A 15700-nucleotide genomic window follows, 5' to 3' on the forward strand; every position below is an offset into this window, starting at 1 on the left:
ATGAACAACCAAAATGTAACAACAGCAAAGAACAGCGGGTCTGCCTGGTGCTTACATCAACAAAAGGGGCTATGTGATAGTATCAAGGGGCTCCTTCTGAAAATTGCATCCAGAAACCTAGAGAAAATTATCCCGGACTGACTTAGATACAGACACAGACGTACCACAGACAAGAAGTTCTTTAGGCAGTTCCTTCACTAAGCAGGCTTCCTTCCATAAATACTATTTCTGCTAAATTGAAAACAAGTAAATCCTAAGAACCAACCTTCAGGACAGACAGAAGAAATATGTTAAAGAAATGCATTCATAACTACCACTCCTATGATGATAACTATAATGCTGTTCATCTGTAAAGTCTGCACCATAGCTCAGGTAATGGCCACATTCCTTCCACATCCAAATCTTTCACCTCCCTCTCAAACCCTCGAAGGGACCCTAAGGTGTCTGAAGAATATGGTTGGGAAAAGGTGGGAGAATGAGATCCAACCAGAACTGGAAGTTGGTGCAAACATCTCTCAGTGAAATATCCACTACATTTTACATGAAGAGACAATAGCATTCGCATTCTAGGAAGTAAACCATATATACAGCAAGTAAAGAAACTGTTTCATTAACATGGAATAACTGTAGTTGAATATTAACCAGGCAGAACCAGCACAGGGGATCAAAAGCCCTATCTATCCCTGAACAACTTGCAGAAAGTACCTGTTGAGCTTTCCCAACATTTAATTTCATCACAGGTATCCCATGGAGAAGTAGGCTCAATTCTACACAGCAAGGGAGAAGACTGAGGGAAAACAGTAGTAAGGAGCAGGAAGCAATGCTAGGGGCAGAAAGTCTCTAGTCTGTATATGCAGATCTTTATTATTTTTGCGAGTGATCAGACTGAAGGACTAAGGATTAGACAGAGCATAATACAACTGGAAAAATTAAATAAATACACAGCTGCTCTTGTGATTTTTTTGTAAATTAATGTAGATAAAACATGCCTCAGGGAAAGAGGGTCACACACTTCCTCATTTGGAGACTGAATTCCAGAGGCATCTGTCACCCACCGTGTACACATCACTCACATGCTCCTCACAGAGCCTCCACAGGCACTGCCTTATTCTGGAACCTGTCTGAATAGCACAGTACTAAAAGCATGTGATTATACAAGCCTAATTACCTACTACAGCAACCTATTGCCTGACAAAAGCTGGGAACACTATCATACAAAAGGAAGGAAATAAACCAAGCTAATACATGCTTAGTCCAGGGGGAATTCCAGAAACATGGATTCCTAGAAATTTTAACATCAATATAGAACTAATTTCCTTTACACAGCAAGAAAGCAAACACCACATCACACATTACTCACCTCTGCAAGAAATTCCTTGGTTGTCAATTACTTGTTTGCAGATTCCACAGATTCTGGATTTTTTAAAAGACTTGTTTTTGAAGGTATGAGACCTTGAAGCTGTTTCCTGAGGCTGGAAGCAAGAAGAATAACATCAGACCATCACTCAGCTTTTGAGTTATACTTTTAAGTGAAATATAAATAATTCTAAAATAAATATAACAGTAGTACATATATAGTATGTATATAAATACACATATATAATACATATATAAATATAGCAGTAGTAATATTTAGTAGCATATCTAATATAATATCATATTATATTTAGTAGTATATTTAGTGCTTCCACTCTATCGCTCATCTTTGCTCTTGTTCAACAACATGAGCTTTTTACTTTCAAGAGTAGGAAACAACAGAATGTTAGGAACCTCTTGCATATCAGGACACAGACATTTCAATTCATTTTTATTGTCATTTCAGAACTCACTCTATGACTTACCTTTTAAGAGGAAATATGGAATAGCGTCTACGATATGACCCAACAGTCTTCCAACCTAAGGTCTTATCTACATAAAAACTAGTTAAAAATATCCTAAGCAATGCTCTATCACAGTAGTAAATTTAACTCATCTGGTGCAGAAGGTAGGATGGGATGTCTTAATAATATCTTGGTCAATAAATGGAAAGCATCCATGTAAGCTGACTTTGGCACAGATCACTAATTTTAAAATCCCTTCTTTCCTGCATAAGAAATATACACTAGCTTAAAGTAACATTATTTCCACAGTGTCACAGCAGCTGAAATATCATGTTAAAATACAATGCAATAAAGAAATTTCTAACTGGGGACAGAACTCAAAAAGTCAGTATCATGTATGCAATGGCTTCTACAACTTTGGAAACATTTAGGTAACATTTACATAACAGAACAGAGGAGTCTACCAAAAGCCTATGACAGCCATTATCTCCTCTGGAAGGCATGTAACAACATTCATTTTCACTGACAGATTTTTTGAAAATATCAGTTACCTATTCAAAAACAAAAATACATTTCACCAGACCATGAAAATCTCCAAATATCTCTTCATATTCTTCATTTTCATTTCACATTTGCACCTTACGTTTTTTACAGTCAGTACTGCAAACAGGCCTGCATTCAACACTAACACCTGTGCTGAGCTTTAGCAGCGCAAGTGTCTAGAAGCAGAAAGCTGTCCCTCCACAGCCAAGCCAGACCACCACAGCACCCAACTTCCATCCATACGTCTGATGAGAAAGTTTCCCAGTGTGTGAGCAACACACAAGGTAACGTGGCAATGAGGTATCATGGGATTTCTTTGTGGCTTTAAGCAACTCAACATGCAGCTCTAGGCAAAATGTTTACTGTCTCCAAACATAACTACAACATAGTGCCACAATAGGCACAAGAACAGCCATAAAAATGAATGTCACCTTCTAAGTACTACCTCCACATGGGCCCACCCAAAACACCAAAGAAGCCCTGAGGAACACAAATGGCAGTAACTGACCACACTGACCAGACTAGCGGCTCAGAGACCATCCCCAGTAGGGATGCACAGTCAGCCTGATCTTAAGAATAGCTTCAGGAAGTATCACTGGTTTTACCCACAGTGTAAAACCAAGATAGGCTGGGGGGGCCCCCCGTCCCTCGTGGACGGAGGCCCCGGGCTGCCACGGGCTGCTCCCGCGCCGCGCACGCTCTGCACGCGTGGTTGTGCCCCCGGGTGCGTCCATTGCAGGAGAAAGGAGAGACAAGGGGAGCCTTGCCGGCAGGTACTGCACCTCCATGAAAGAGGAGAAGGAAGCTTCGGAGCACACAGAGGTTTGGCGTTCCAGGGTTAGGGGGGGAAGGGGGGGAAGGGGTTGGGGGGGGGGAGGATTAATGTAGTGTGTCAAGCAGGCCGTGGGGGTCCGTCGACCAGCAGGAGGGAGCATGGCACAATCCCGTATGAAATGTCGCAGGTGAGTAGTGTGCCCAAAGATATGCGGAAACACAGTGGGGGAAGGATAAGGTCAGGGTGGATAGTGGGTTCTTTTAGAATAATGGGGGGCCCCGCCAGGCTGGGGCCAGTAAAAGGCACCCCCGCCTCGATAGGTACTGGGGTCAGAATGCTTGCTTTCTTTGTTCTGTCTGTCTGGTTTTGGTTCTCCTGTGGCTACTACCCAGGTTCGGCATGTTCTGGATATACTTGCTTTGCTCTGTTAAATCCTGAAACGGTGGACAGGACAAAGGGTTGTCCCTGGGTACCTCCTTCAGTTTGTTTATAGGTAGGTGATAATAAAGCAGGAAATGAAAGACTTGCCCAAAGCGATCTAATAGGAACATAGTCTCTATAGCCCTGTGTGGTTGCAAGCTATATGGTACATGCCTCCAGCAGGGTCACCCATGCCAGACAGATCAAAACCGTGGGACCAGATCTAATACGTTCTTGGGCAGGATGAGCTCATTAGCCTCCTGGCAGTCATCCTAGGAGAAGGACAACTCCAATCCCAAACCCGGGCAGATGGAGCTTGCTTAGCCCCGTAAGGCCATCCATCTAAGAGAAGGTCACTCTAATCAAACCTACATCCTGAGGACCTCACTGCCACCGTCCAAGCTCGCTCGGCCCTGGCAGATGAACCTCGGGATTAAAGGGTAGGTTCAGTTCCGCACACACTGAGTCTCACCTAAAAAATCCACTGCGCAGGCTTGAAGGCTTTACCCACATGCAAAAAGTCCTGTAGCGACGGGCGAGGGTCGAAACAGCAGGTGAAAGGTGCACTGGAAGCCGCAGACCCAACCCTGCATGCAGGCGGTTCAGGATATTGGTCATTTGAGACTGACCGGAGATGACAGTCTCTTGGGGCAGCACCCTGAACGACCAAGCAGCCTTTCCAAGGACAGCACTGCTTGCTCCACTCGGAGAGGAACCTAGAAAAGGTGGCCTAAACAAAGCTCATCTCCACTTTCACCCGGTTGGTTAACCGCAGACCAACGGGCATCTTCTTCCAATGCGGTCGCACAAAGAGCAAAAGACAAAGGCATGCACCTGCCTCCAAAGGTGTACCTAAATTAACTCTAGCATGTTGGAATATCAGAACCATGCTCGATTCTGCGGATAGCGGACGTCCTGAGCGTCGGTCTGCCCTAATTGCCCATGAGCTGGCTCGTCTCAACATCGACATTGCCGCTCAGTGAAGTTCGCCTTCATGAAGGCAGCCTCAGAGAACATGGTGCCGGCTACACACTCTTTTGGTCAGCCAAGCCCAGAAACGAAAAACACCTCTCAGGAGTCGGCTTCATGATCAAAAACTCCATTGTTCCTAAACTTGAAAATCTGCCGACAGGTCACTCTGACCGCATTATCTCCCTACGCCTTCCACTAAACAACAAGCAACATGTTGTCATCTTTAGTATATATGCCCCAACCCTCCAAGCTGACCCTGCTGACACCGACCTGCGCCTCCTTACCCAAAAGGTTCCTGCAGACGATAAGATCATTATCCTTGGTGATTTCAACGCCAGAGTAGGCAAGAATTTTGAAGCCTGGAAAGGAGTATTAGGCAAGCATGGTGTTGGAAACTGCAACGATAATGGTCGACTTCTGCTAGAATTCTGTGCGGAGCAACAACACACCGTCACTAATACTATCTTTCAGCAGAAAGACAGTCTGAAGACAACCTGGATGCACCCCCGTTCTAAGCATTGGCACCTCATTGATTATGTCTTGGTGCGACAGAGAGAAGCCCGCGATGTCCACCATACCCGCGTGATGCCCAGTGCAGAATGCCAAACAGACCATCGGTTTGTGCGCTGTAAACTCAATTTCAAGCTCAAATTCAAACCAAAAAGGGGCAGCATCCCAAGGAGAAGACTCCAAGTTAACAATCTCCAATCAGCCACAGTAAGAGACAGTTTCCAGGCAAACCTTCAAACCAGGCTCAAAAACATTCCCACAGCTTCTGCAGATTCCTCTCCTGAAATAATCTGGCACCATATTAAAAACAGCATCCTGCAATCCTCTGAAGAATCCTTAGGGTTCTCCCTCAAGAAGAACAAGGACTGGTTTGACGAAAACAACCAAGAAATCCAAGACCTGTTGAGGAAGAAGAGAACCGCCCACCAAGCACACCTTGCACTGCCATCCTGTCACATAAGAAAAACAGCCTTTCGTCTCGCATGCAGCAAGCTCCAGCAGAAACTCCGTGACATCCAGAACAAGTGGTGGATCGATCTAGCTGAAAAAACTCAATTATGCACAGATACAGGTGATCACAAAGGTTTCTATAAGGCCTTGAAAACAGCATACGGGCCTACATACCAGGTCCAAAGCCCTCTACTCAGCGCTGATGGTCAAACCCTTCTAACAGATAAAACCTCCATTCTGAATCGATGGTCTGAACACTTTCAGACTCTTTTCAGTACCAACCGTGTAGTCCAAGATTCAGCAATTCAGTCCATCACACAACAACCAGTAAAGTATGAATTGGATACTGCCCCCACTTTAGGAGAAACCCTCAAGGCCATACTGCAGGTGAAAATTGGCAAGGCAGCTGGGGTTGATGGAATTCCACCTGAAGTCTGGAAACACAGGGGCCTTGCACTCCACACCAAATTTCACGAGTTTGTGGTGCGCTGTTGGGAGCTCGGTGAACTACCTTCAGACCTTCGTGATGCTGTCATCATCACTTTGTATAAGAAGAAAGGTACTAAATCAGATTGCTCAAACTACCGTGGTATTACTCTGCTCTCCATCGCTGGCAAAATCCTGGCAAGAATACTCTTGAACAGACTAATACCCACTATAGCAGAAGGAATTCTACCTGAAAGTCAGTGTGGTTTCAGAGCCAACAGGAGCACCACAGACATGGTATTTGTCCTCAGACAACTGCAAGAGAAGTGTAGGGAACAGAACAAAGGTCTCTATGTAACCTTTGTCGACCTCACCAAGGCTTTTGATACTGTGAGCAGAAAAGGTCTCTGGCAGATTTTGGAACGTTTAGGTTGTCCCCCCAAGTTCCTTAAAATGATCATCTCACTCCATGAGGATCAGCACGGCCAAGTCAGATATGGCAACACACTTTCTGAGCCCTTTTTAATTAAGAATGGTGTGAAACAAGGCTGCGTTCTCGCTCCTACCCTATTCACCGTCTTCTTTAGCATGATGCTCCAAAGGGCCACAGCAGACCTCGATGATCAGGACGGCGTCTACATTCGATACCGTACTGATGGAAGTCTATTCAATCTAAGGCGACTGAAGGCCCACACCAAGACCTTAAACCATCTTGTCCGGGAGCTGCTTTATGCTGATGACGCCGCCCTTGTTGCCCACACAGAAGCAGCCCTGCAGCGTTTAACATCCTGCTTTGCAGATGCTGCTGAGCTCTTTGGGCTGGAAGTCAGCTTAAAGAAGACAGAGGTCCTCCATCAACCTGCACCTCAGGAAGTCCCCCATCATCCCCACATCACCATTGGCCAATCAGAGCTCAAATCAGTCCAACAGTTTAACTACCTTGGTAGCCTCATCTCCTCAGATGGTAAGATCGACGGAGAGATAGACAACAGGTTAGCTAAGGCATATAGTGCCTTTGGAAAACTCCACAAAAGAGTATGGCGTAATAAACACTTGAAGAAAAGCACCAAGATCAGTGTTTACAAAGCCATAGTGTTGTCTACTCTCCTATATGGTTCCGAATCATGGGTCATCTACCGCCACCACCTGCGTCTCCTAGAACGCTTCCATCAGCGCTGCCTCCGGACAATCCTTAACATCCGCTGGTCAGATTATGTGACCAATACATCTGTACTAGAGCAAGCAGCTGTCACTAGTATTGAGGCCATGTTGCTGAGAACACAGCTGCGATGGGCAGGGCACGTCTCAAGGATGAAGGACCACCGCCTTCCTAAGATCCTGCTCTATGGTGAACTTGCCACTGGCTGCCGCATGAGAGGAGCCCCGAAGAAAAGATACAAGGACTCCCTGAAACAACATCTCAGCCTTGGCCATATTGATCACCATAACTGGTCTTCTCTGGCCTCAAATCGGGAGGCCTGGAGACACACCATCTATAACGCAGCTGTCTCCTTCGAGAACACACGCAGGATCACTCTCGAGGAAAAAAGGCAACGCAGAAAGAACCGTGTCTTGCAGATTACACCATCTAAGGAGTCTTTCTGCTGCGCCTTTTGCAATCGGATATGTCTGTCACGTATTGGCCTCATAAGCCACCAGCGTACCTGTAGCAAAAGTGGATAGTGTCTTCCCAAATCTTCGTTCACGAAGCCTAGCCATGGCGGGAAAACCAAGATAATTCACATACTTCCATAAACAATATGGTAGAAATTACAGGGTTTGAAGGAATAAGCCTTAGTCTGGACTCTCAGGATCTTTCCACTAGTGAAGTGTATTAATCAGTAGAAATTAGTAAGAGAAATAATCTAATAGTCCACATCCTTGAAAGGCTCGAGCAGGGGATAAAACACTTGAGAAATAAAACTGAATTGTAATTACAGTGCTTCATTAGACACTTCAATCACTCACCGTAGAAATCAAAATCACAAATTTCCCTGTATCTCTAACTGCTGGCATTTGCAATATGTTACTTCAGATTAAATTGAAAGATGTTGTAAGACATATGATTTATATTTAAAAAAAAAGAACAGCCGAACTCCAGAATTACATATGAACATACACGGTTCAGGCATTGTGCCCAAAGAGCTGAGAGTCCCTCATGTCCACAGCCTCTTCTATGTAAAAAAAAAAAAAAAAAAATAAATCAGCAATGCCATCATCTCCACTAGTTGCTGCAATTTCTATGCTTTGTAGATTTACGAAAAACAGAAATCTCATTTTATTTTCTCCTCTCTTCTTCCCTACAGAGTCTAACTTCTCGGACATGTCTGCAATTCCTTGAAAATGAGTTTTGCAGAGCTTGCACTTTTGAAGAAATTAATGGATAAACTTCACTAAACATTTATTCTGTAGTTAGGCCTGCTTCTCCTTATTTCCTACCTCTCAAACACTTCTTGGTGAACTGTGATGCTTAAACTGTTCCAAAGAAAGACAACTGTCATGAGAACTCACTGTTTAGAATACTGGAGTTTTGTGTAAGTAGGTCTTAATATCAGTTGATCAACTCGTCAGTCTGTCCATTTAATTTGTAATGTAAACATCAAATGTAATTTTCCTCCATGGCATTTAAGAAATATTCTGCAATTGAGCCTCTGCATCTGCATTAAAATACATGCATTTTTTGTTCCCTTTTGTTTATTTTAGGTACATTCCACTGTGTGGAACGTATGGGGACAGGGGGAGAAAATAAAAGCAACCACAGCAGGCAGCAAGCAGTGCTACTTTCATGAGGCTTAAGACTGGAATCTAAAGTGCATATAACTGTTGGGAGAAAAAACTGCAAGAAAACAGTGCAGAATCACAGGCTACAGACTCAGTTTTTGCCCAAGAAAAAGGCCATAATTATTTCTGGTCTCAACTGATAGTGTTATGAAAATTACACTGGAAATATTTTGCCATACTACACTCTCTGTGGTACACAGAAATCTAATGAAGCTGAAGTTTCTCCCGGACTTGCATCAATATAACACTGCAGACCGCCTGAAGACTTAAATGGGCATCCCTGGCTATGATGAATTTCAAATACTACTTATCATTGAGCATTTTCATTAGGTAGCAACAGGCAAACAGATGCAAAATTCACAGCAACTCTGTCAAAGACTTTTGAGACACGTAACACTTGGAGAAGGGAAAAGCAGTTTACACAAAAAGCATTCTCCAGATTTAAATTAAGCCAATACAGATTAAAGCAGACAAGATGCACAACTTTGGTTTTGGCAATACTGATACAGCAATTCCTTCGTGACAGAGATTTAACACTGGTTCATTACACCTATGGAACAGGCATTCACAATGTTATTGCCAAATACCAGATCACATCATAGCAATTAATTATCTAATGAATAACAGACCCAAGCTATATTTGTTTATTTTAACTCCACTCTTCTGACTTGGAAACTGCGATAACAGTTCATTCTTTAAAGAGGTAGTCAGAGGGCTTAGATCTTTTATCAAATAATCAAGGAAATACTTTAAAATCGAACCTTGCCAATTGATCTTCAAAAAAAGTATGTAACTATATTCACACACATATATACTCCATTAAAAACAAACCAAACCAAGAAAAAGGCACTTAGATGATTATTTATTACTTCTACAGAACTGGTTCCTTACAAAGTCATCCAGCCAGTGACTAAGTAATCTTTTTGAGAAAATACAAAACACAAAATTATTATGCACAAAAATTATTAGACTTTAAAAAGTAAATCGTTAATTCCAGGTGTTACTCTAAGTTAAGGGGGAAAAAAAGCCAAAACCTGTTTATACATTATTCCTCCATCTCCAAAACTTGTTTGTACATTATTTCTCCATCTCCAAAACTTCTAACAATCCATGTCATATTCCAGCTAAAAGATAATTATAAACATACATACAAAGCCCTATGTCAAGACTCTACTCCTGCTGAATTTTACACAGCCTCTTACTACAGCAGCAGAATCACATAAAGCAAAAATATCTTTTGTTCATTTCCCATCTGTGGTTATACAAATATGATCCCTTCTCCCTATCTTCTCTCTAACTTACCAACCAATACTGCAATTTCCTAGGATTCTCTTTGTATATTCCTCTACTCTCCAAGGTAGCTTTAAATCCACTGGATGATATAATGCTTATGACTATTATTTTAAATACATGAAGGGAGGGGCCAGCAGTGTCATTAGCAGAATAGGTATTTCACCACCTCTTATAGGCTAGGGAAATGCCTACAGGTGATGTACCAAAGAAAGTTCAAATAAGGGTGGGCTCCCGGCAGCCATCCTGGAGGAGGGGAGTAGAGGGAAGGATCTTCGGAGTGCACAGAGGTTTGCCAGTCCAATTTGGGGGAGGCTGGGGGGAGGAGGGGGGGGAAGAGTGGGGGGAGGGAGGGAGGGGGAAAGGGGAGGGGAGGAAGGGAGGGGTCTAGCAGGCTGCCCCAGATGAGGAGAGAAGAGAGGAGGATCTTCGGAGCGCACAGATGTTTGCCAGTCCAATTTGGGGGTGGGGGAGGGGGTCTGACGGGCCGTGGGGTCTCAGTGGGGAGGAAGCTTCTGTATCCCTATGAGGTTGCGAGCTATGCTGGCGACAGTACATGCCATCAGCAGGGTCTCCCATGCCAGACAGGTCAAAACCAAAGGGTCACATATAAAATATGCACATCGGCAGGATGGGCTCACTAGCCCTCTGGCAACCATCCTAGGAGAAGGACAACTCTAATTCCCAAACCCGGGCAGATGGTGCTTGCTTAGCCCCGTAAGGCCATCCATCTAAGAGAAGGTCACTCTAATCAAACCTATGCCCTGAGGACCTCACTGCCACCGTCCAAGCTCGCTCGGCCCTGGCAGATGAACCTCGGGATTAAAGGGTGGGTTCAGTTCCACACATACTGCATCTCACCTAAAAAATCCACTGCGCAGGCTTGAAGGCTTTACCCACATGCAAAAAGTCCTGTAGCAACAGGTGAGGGTCGAAACAGCAGGTGAAAGGTGCACTGGAAGCCACAGACCCAACCCTGCATGCAGGCAGTTCAGGATATTGGTCATTTGAGACTGACTGGAGATGACAGTCTCTTGGGGCAGCACCCTGAACAACCAAGCAGCCTTTCCAAGGACAGCACTGCTTGCTCCACTCGGAGAGGAACCTAGAAAAGGTGGCCTAAACAAAGCTCATCTCCACTTTCACCCGGTTGGTTAACCGCAGGCCAACGGGCATCTTCTTCCAATGGGGTCACACAAAGAGCAAAAGACAAAGGCATGCACCTGCCTCCAAAGGTGTACCTAAATTAACTCTAGCATGTTGGAATATCAGAACCATGCTCGATTCTACGGATAGCGGTCGTCCTGAGCGTCATTCTGCCCTAATTGCCCATGAACTGGCTCGTCTCAACATCGACATTGCTGCTCTCAGTGAAGTTCGCTTTCACGAGGAAGGCAGCCTCAGAGAACATGGCACCAGTTACACACTCTTTTGGTCAGGTAAACCTAGAACCGAAAGGCATCTCTCGGGAGTAGGCTTCATGATCAAAAACTCCATTGTTCCTAAACTCGAAAATCTGCCGACAGGTCACTCTGACCGCGTTATCTCCCTACGCCTTCAACTACACAACAAGCAACATGTTGTCATCTTTAGTATATATGCCCCAACTCTCCAAGCTGACCCTGCTGAAAAAGATAAATTTTATGCTGACCTGCGCCACCTTACCCAAAAGGTTCCTGCAGACGATAAGATCATTATCCTTGGTGATTTCAACGCCAGAGTAGGTAAGAACTTTGAAGCCTAGAAAGGAGTATTAGGCAAGCATGGTGTTGGAAACTGCAACGATAATGGTCGACTTCTGCTAGAATTCTGTGCGGAGCAACAACACACCGTCACTAATACTATCTTTCAGCAGAAAAATAGTCTGAAAACAACCTGGATGCATCCTAGATCTAAGCATTGGCATCTCATTGATTATGTCTTGGTGCGACGGAGAGATGTCTGTGATGTCCATCACACCCGCGTGATGCCCAGTGCAGAATGCCAAACAGACCATCGGCTTGTGCGCTGCAAACTTAACTTCTATCTTAAGTTCAGACCAAAAAGGGGCAGTATCCCAAGGAGGAGACTCCAAGTTAACAATCTCCAATCAGCCACAGTAAGAGACAGATTCCAGGCAAACCTTCAAACTAGACTCAAAAACCATTCCATAGATTCTACAGATTCCTCTCCTAAAACAATTTGGTACCATATTAAAAACAGCATCCAGCAGTCCTCTGAAGAAACCTTAGGGTTCTCCTTCAAGAAGAACAAGGACTGGTTTGAGGAAAACAATCAAGAGATCCAGGACTTGTTGAGGAAGAAGAGAACTGCTCACCAAGCACATCTCGCTCAGCCTTCCTGTCACGTAAAAAAACAGTCTTTCATCTTGCACGCAGCAAGCTCCAACAGAAACTCCGTGACATCCAGAACAAGTGGTGGATCAATCTAGCTGAGAAAACTCAATTATGCGCAGATACAGGTGATCACAAAGGATTCTGTGAGGCCTTGAAAATAGCATATGGGCCTACATACCAGGTCCAAAGCCCCCCACTCAGTGCAGATGGTCAAATGCTTCTGGACAGATAAAACCTCCATTCTGAATTATTGGTCTGAACACTTTCAGATTCTTTTCAGTACTAGCCTGTAGTTCAAGACTCAACAATTCAGTCCATCCCACAACAACCGGTGAAGAATAATTTGGATATTGCCCCCACTTTGGGAGAAACCCTTAAGGTCATACTGCAGGTGAAAATTAGCAAGGCAGCTGGGGTTGATGGAATTCCACCTGAAATCTGGAAACATGGGGGCCTTGCGCTCCATGCTAAATTTCACGAGTTTGTGGTGCGCTGTTGGGAACTAGGCAAACTACCATCCAACCTTCGTGATGCAGTCATCATCACTTTGTATAAGAAAAAAGGAGATAAATCAGACTGTTCAAATTACCGTGGTATTACTCTACTCTCCATTGCTGGCAAAATCCTGGCAAGAATACTTTTGAACAGATTAATACCCACTATAGCAGAAGGAATTCTACCTGAAAGCCAATGTGGTTTCAGAGCCAACAGGAGTACCACAGACATGGTATTTGTTCTCAGACAACTGGAAGAGAAGTGTAGGGAACAGAACAAAGGTCTCTATGTAACCTTTGTTGATCTCACCAAGGCTTTCGATACTGTGAGCAGAAAAGGTCTATGCAGATTTTGGAATGTTTAGGTTGTACCCCCAAGTTCCTCAAAATGATCATCTCACTCCATGAGGATCAGCGCGGCCAAGTCAGATATGGTGATGCACTTTCTGAGCCCTTTCTAATTACCAATGGTGTGAAACAAGGTTGCATTCTAGCACCAACCCTTTTCACAATCTTTCAGCATGATGCTCCAAAGGGCCACGGCAGACCTCGATGATCAGGACGGTATCTACATTCGATACCGTACTGATGGAAGCCTATTCAACCTCAGGCAACTGAAGGTCCACACTAAGACCTTAAATCATCGTGTCCGTGAACTGCTTTATGCGGACGACGACACCCTCGTCGCCCACACAGAAGTAGCTCTGCAAAGCTTAACATCCTGCTTTGCAGACGCTGCTGAGCTCTTTGGGCTAGAAGTCAGCTTAAAAAAGACAGAAGTTCTCTATCAACCTGTACCTCAGGAAGTCTTCCTTCATCCCCATATCACCATTGGCGAATCAGAGCTCAAATCAGTCCAGCAGTTTAATTACCTACGTAGCCTCATCTCCTCGGATGGTAAGTCTGACGGAGAGACAGACAACAGGTTAGCAAAGGCATACAGTGCTTTCGGAAAACTCCATTGTCCTAGTTAGAACAGCTGGGATCAGTTCATCACTGGATGGGTGTAACCCAAAACTGTGTATTCTATAGCCTTCCATGCCATTTCCCAGAAAGTGCTGCCAGTAGACTATTTGCACCCTCTTCCCAGAGCAGCCTGACTCCTCAGGCTATAAACTAGGTGTTAAGAGGTCTGCAAGATAGGAGGGTGTTTTTGTCCTCACACCCCTTGAGGAACCCCCTGCCCTGAGGGAGGTACTGGGCATTCCTGCCTGAACTGGAGGATATATAATCTTGGAGTCTTGGGACTTTTTTAACCACTCATGGGATCCAGAAGAAGACTGAAAATCACCACTCTCAACCAGACTGCAGACCACCACTCTCAACCAGACTGCAGACCACCACTCTCAACCAGACTGCAGACCACCACTCTCGACCAGACTGCAGACCACCACTCTCGACCAGACTGCAGACCACCACTCTCGACCAGACTGCAGCTCACCACTCTCGACCCGACTGCAACCACCACTCTCGACCAGACTGCAACCACCACTTTTGACCAGACTGCAACAGCACTCTCACCAACAGGTTTTCCCCCTCTCCCTTTCCTTTGGACTCAGGGGGCCCAACAAACACCATTTGGTTCATGTCCCAGGGTGCTGGGTTATACATTTGGGTTTTGTGGGTTAAAACCAATTGTTTGTCTGTATAATTGTATTTATTGTATTATTTTATTAAATTGTTATTCTGACTTATAATCTCTCTTTTGGGTTGAGATCATTTTCCCCTGCAGGTTTACCTTTAAACCAGCACATCCATAAAAGAGTATGGCGTAATAAACACTTGAAGAAAAGTACCAAGATCAATGTTTACAAAGCCATTGTGCTGTCTACTCTTTTGTATGGTTCCGAATCATGAGTCATCTACTGCCACCACCTGCGTCACCTAGAACGCTTCCATCAACGCTGTCTCCATCCACTGGTCAGATTATGTGACCAATACATCTCTTCTAGAACGAGCAGCAATCACAAGCATTGAGGCCATGTTACTAAGAACACAGCTGCGTTGGGCAGGACACGTCTCAAGGATGAAGGACCACCGCCTCCCTAAGATCTTGCTCTATGGTGAACTTGCCACTGGCTGCTGCAAGAGAGGAGCCCCAAAGAAAAGATACAAGGACTCTCTGAAACAACATCTCAGCCTCGGCCATATTGATCAACCTAACTGGTCTACTCTGGCCTCAAATCGGGAGGCCTGGAGACACACCATCTATAAGGTTGCTGCTTCCTTTGAGAAAGCACGCAGGATCACTCTCAAGGAGAAAAGACAGCGCAGAAAGAACCATGTCTTGCAGAATATACCACCTAAGGAGTCCTTCTGCTGTGTCTTTTGCAATCGGACATGTCTATCTCGTATTGGCCTTATTAGCCATCAGCGTGCTTGTAAAAAACGTGGATACAGCCTTTCCCAAATCTTCGTTCACGAAACCTAGCCATGAAGATGAAGATGAAGAAAAGAAGTCTTCATGAAAAGGCTGAGGCCCAGTTAAAAAAACAGAAACCTTTGCAAAACTAAGCCATATATCTATTTCTGTAAGATTGCTTCAAAAATAAATTACAGGAAAAATAAGGAAAAAAAAGTACACCCAACTGAGAGGAATGCGGCCTCTTAATCCTTTCTGTTAAGTTTACTCATTGTTACTTCTGTTACTTCTCCACTTCTTTTCTCCCTAGTCCAACTTGAAGTGCACAGCAAAAGTCCCATGATTTCTGAACAATTACCTAAAGATCCCATAGAAAAATCAAAGAATAAAATCCCATCAATTTACCCACAGTTTCTCGCAACCAGTGAACACTGATGAGATAGGTCTGCCCAGAATACAACAGTTGATATTATGCTGATGACACAAAATAGTTTAGAGGTTTTTTTCTCCTCTCCACATAG

The 15700-nt window shown here is 44.4% G+C and overlaps 1 protein-coding gene across 12 annotated transcripts in view; it reads right to left on the reverse strand.

Moving 5' to 3' along the window:
- The window catches only part of TNS3 (tensin 3), a 229485-nt gene that overhangs the window by 168020 nt on the left and 45765 nt on the right, over nt 1–15700 (reverse strand). For 11 of the 12 annotated variants that reach the window (XR_004357506.1, XM_032690225.1, XM_032690219.1 and 8 more), the window contains one exon: nt 1361–1472. Coding sequence is in view for 7 of the 12 variants with exons in the window: in XM_032690225.1 (XP_032546116.1) it covers nt 1361–1472 (112 nt within the window). In the remaining 5 variants the exon portion in view is untranslated. Of the gene's footprint in view, nt 1–705; nt 784–1360; nt 1473–15700 lie in introns of those variants that run through there. The other variant, XM_032690391.1, reaches the window with a different exon arrangement.

The sequence above is a fragment of the Chiroxiphia lanceolata genome, chromosome 1 (genome assembly GCF_009829145.1).
Source record: "Chiroxiphia lanceolata isolate bChiLan1 chromosome 1, bChiLan1.pri, whole genome shotgun sequence".
Classification (NCBI taxonomy): domain Eukaryota; kingdom Metazoa; phylum Chordata; class Aves; order Passeriformes; family Pipridae; genus Chiroxiphia; species Chiroxiphia lanceolata.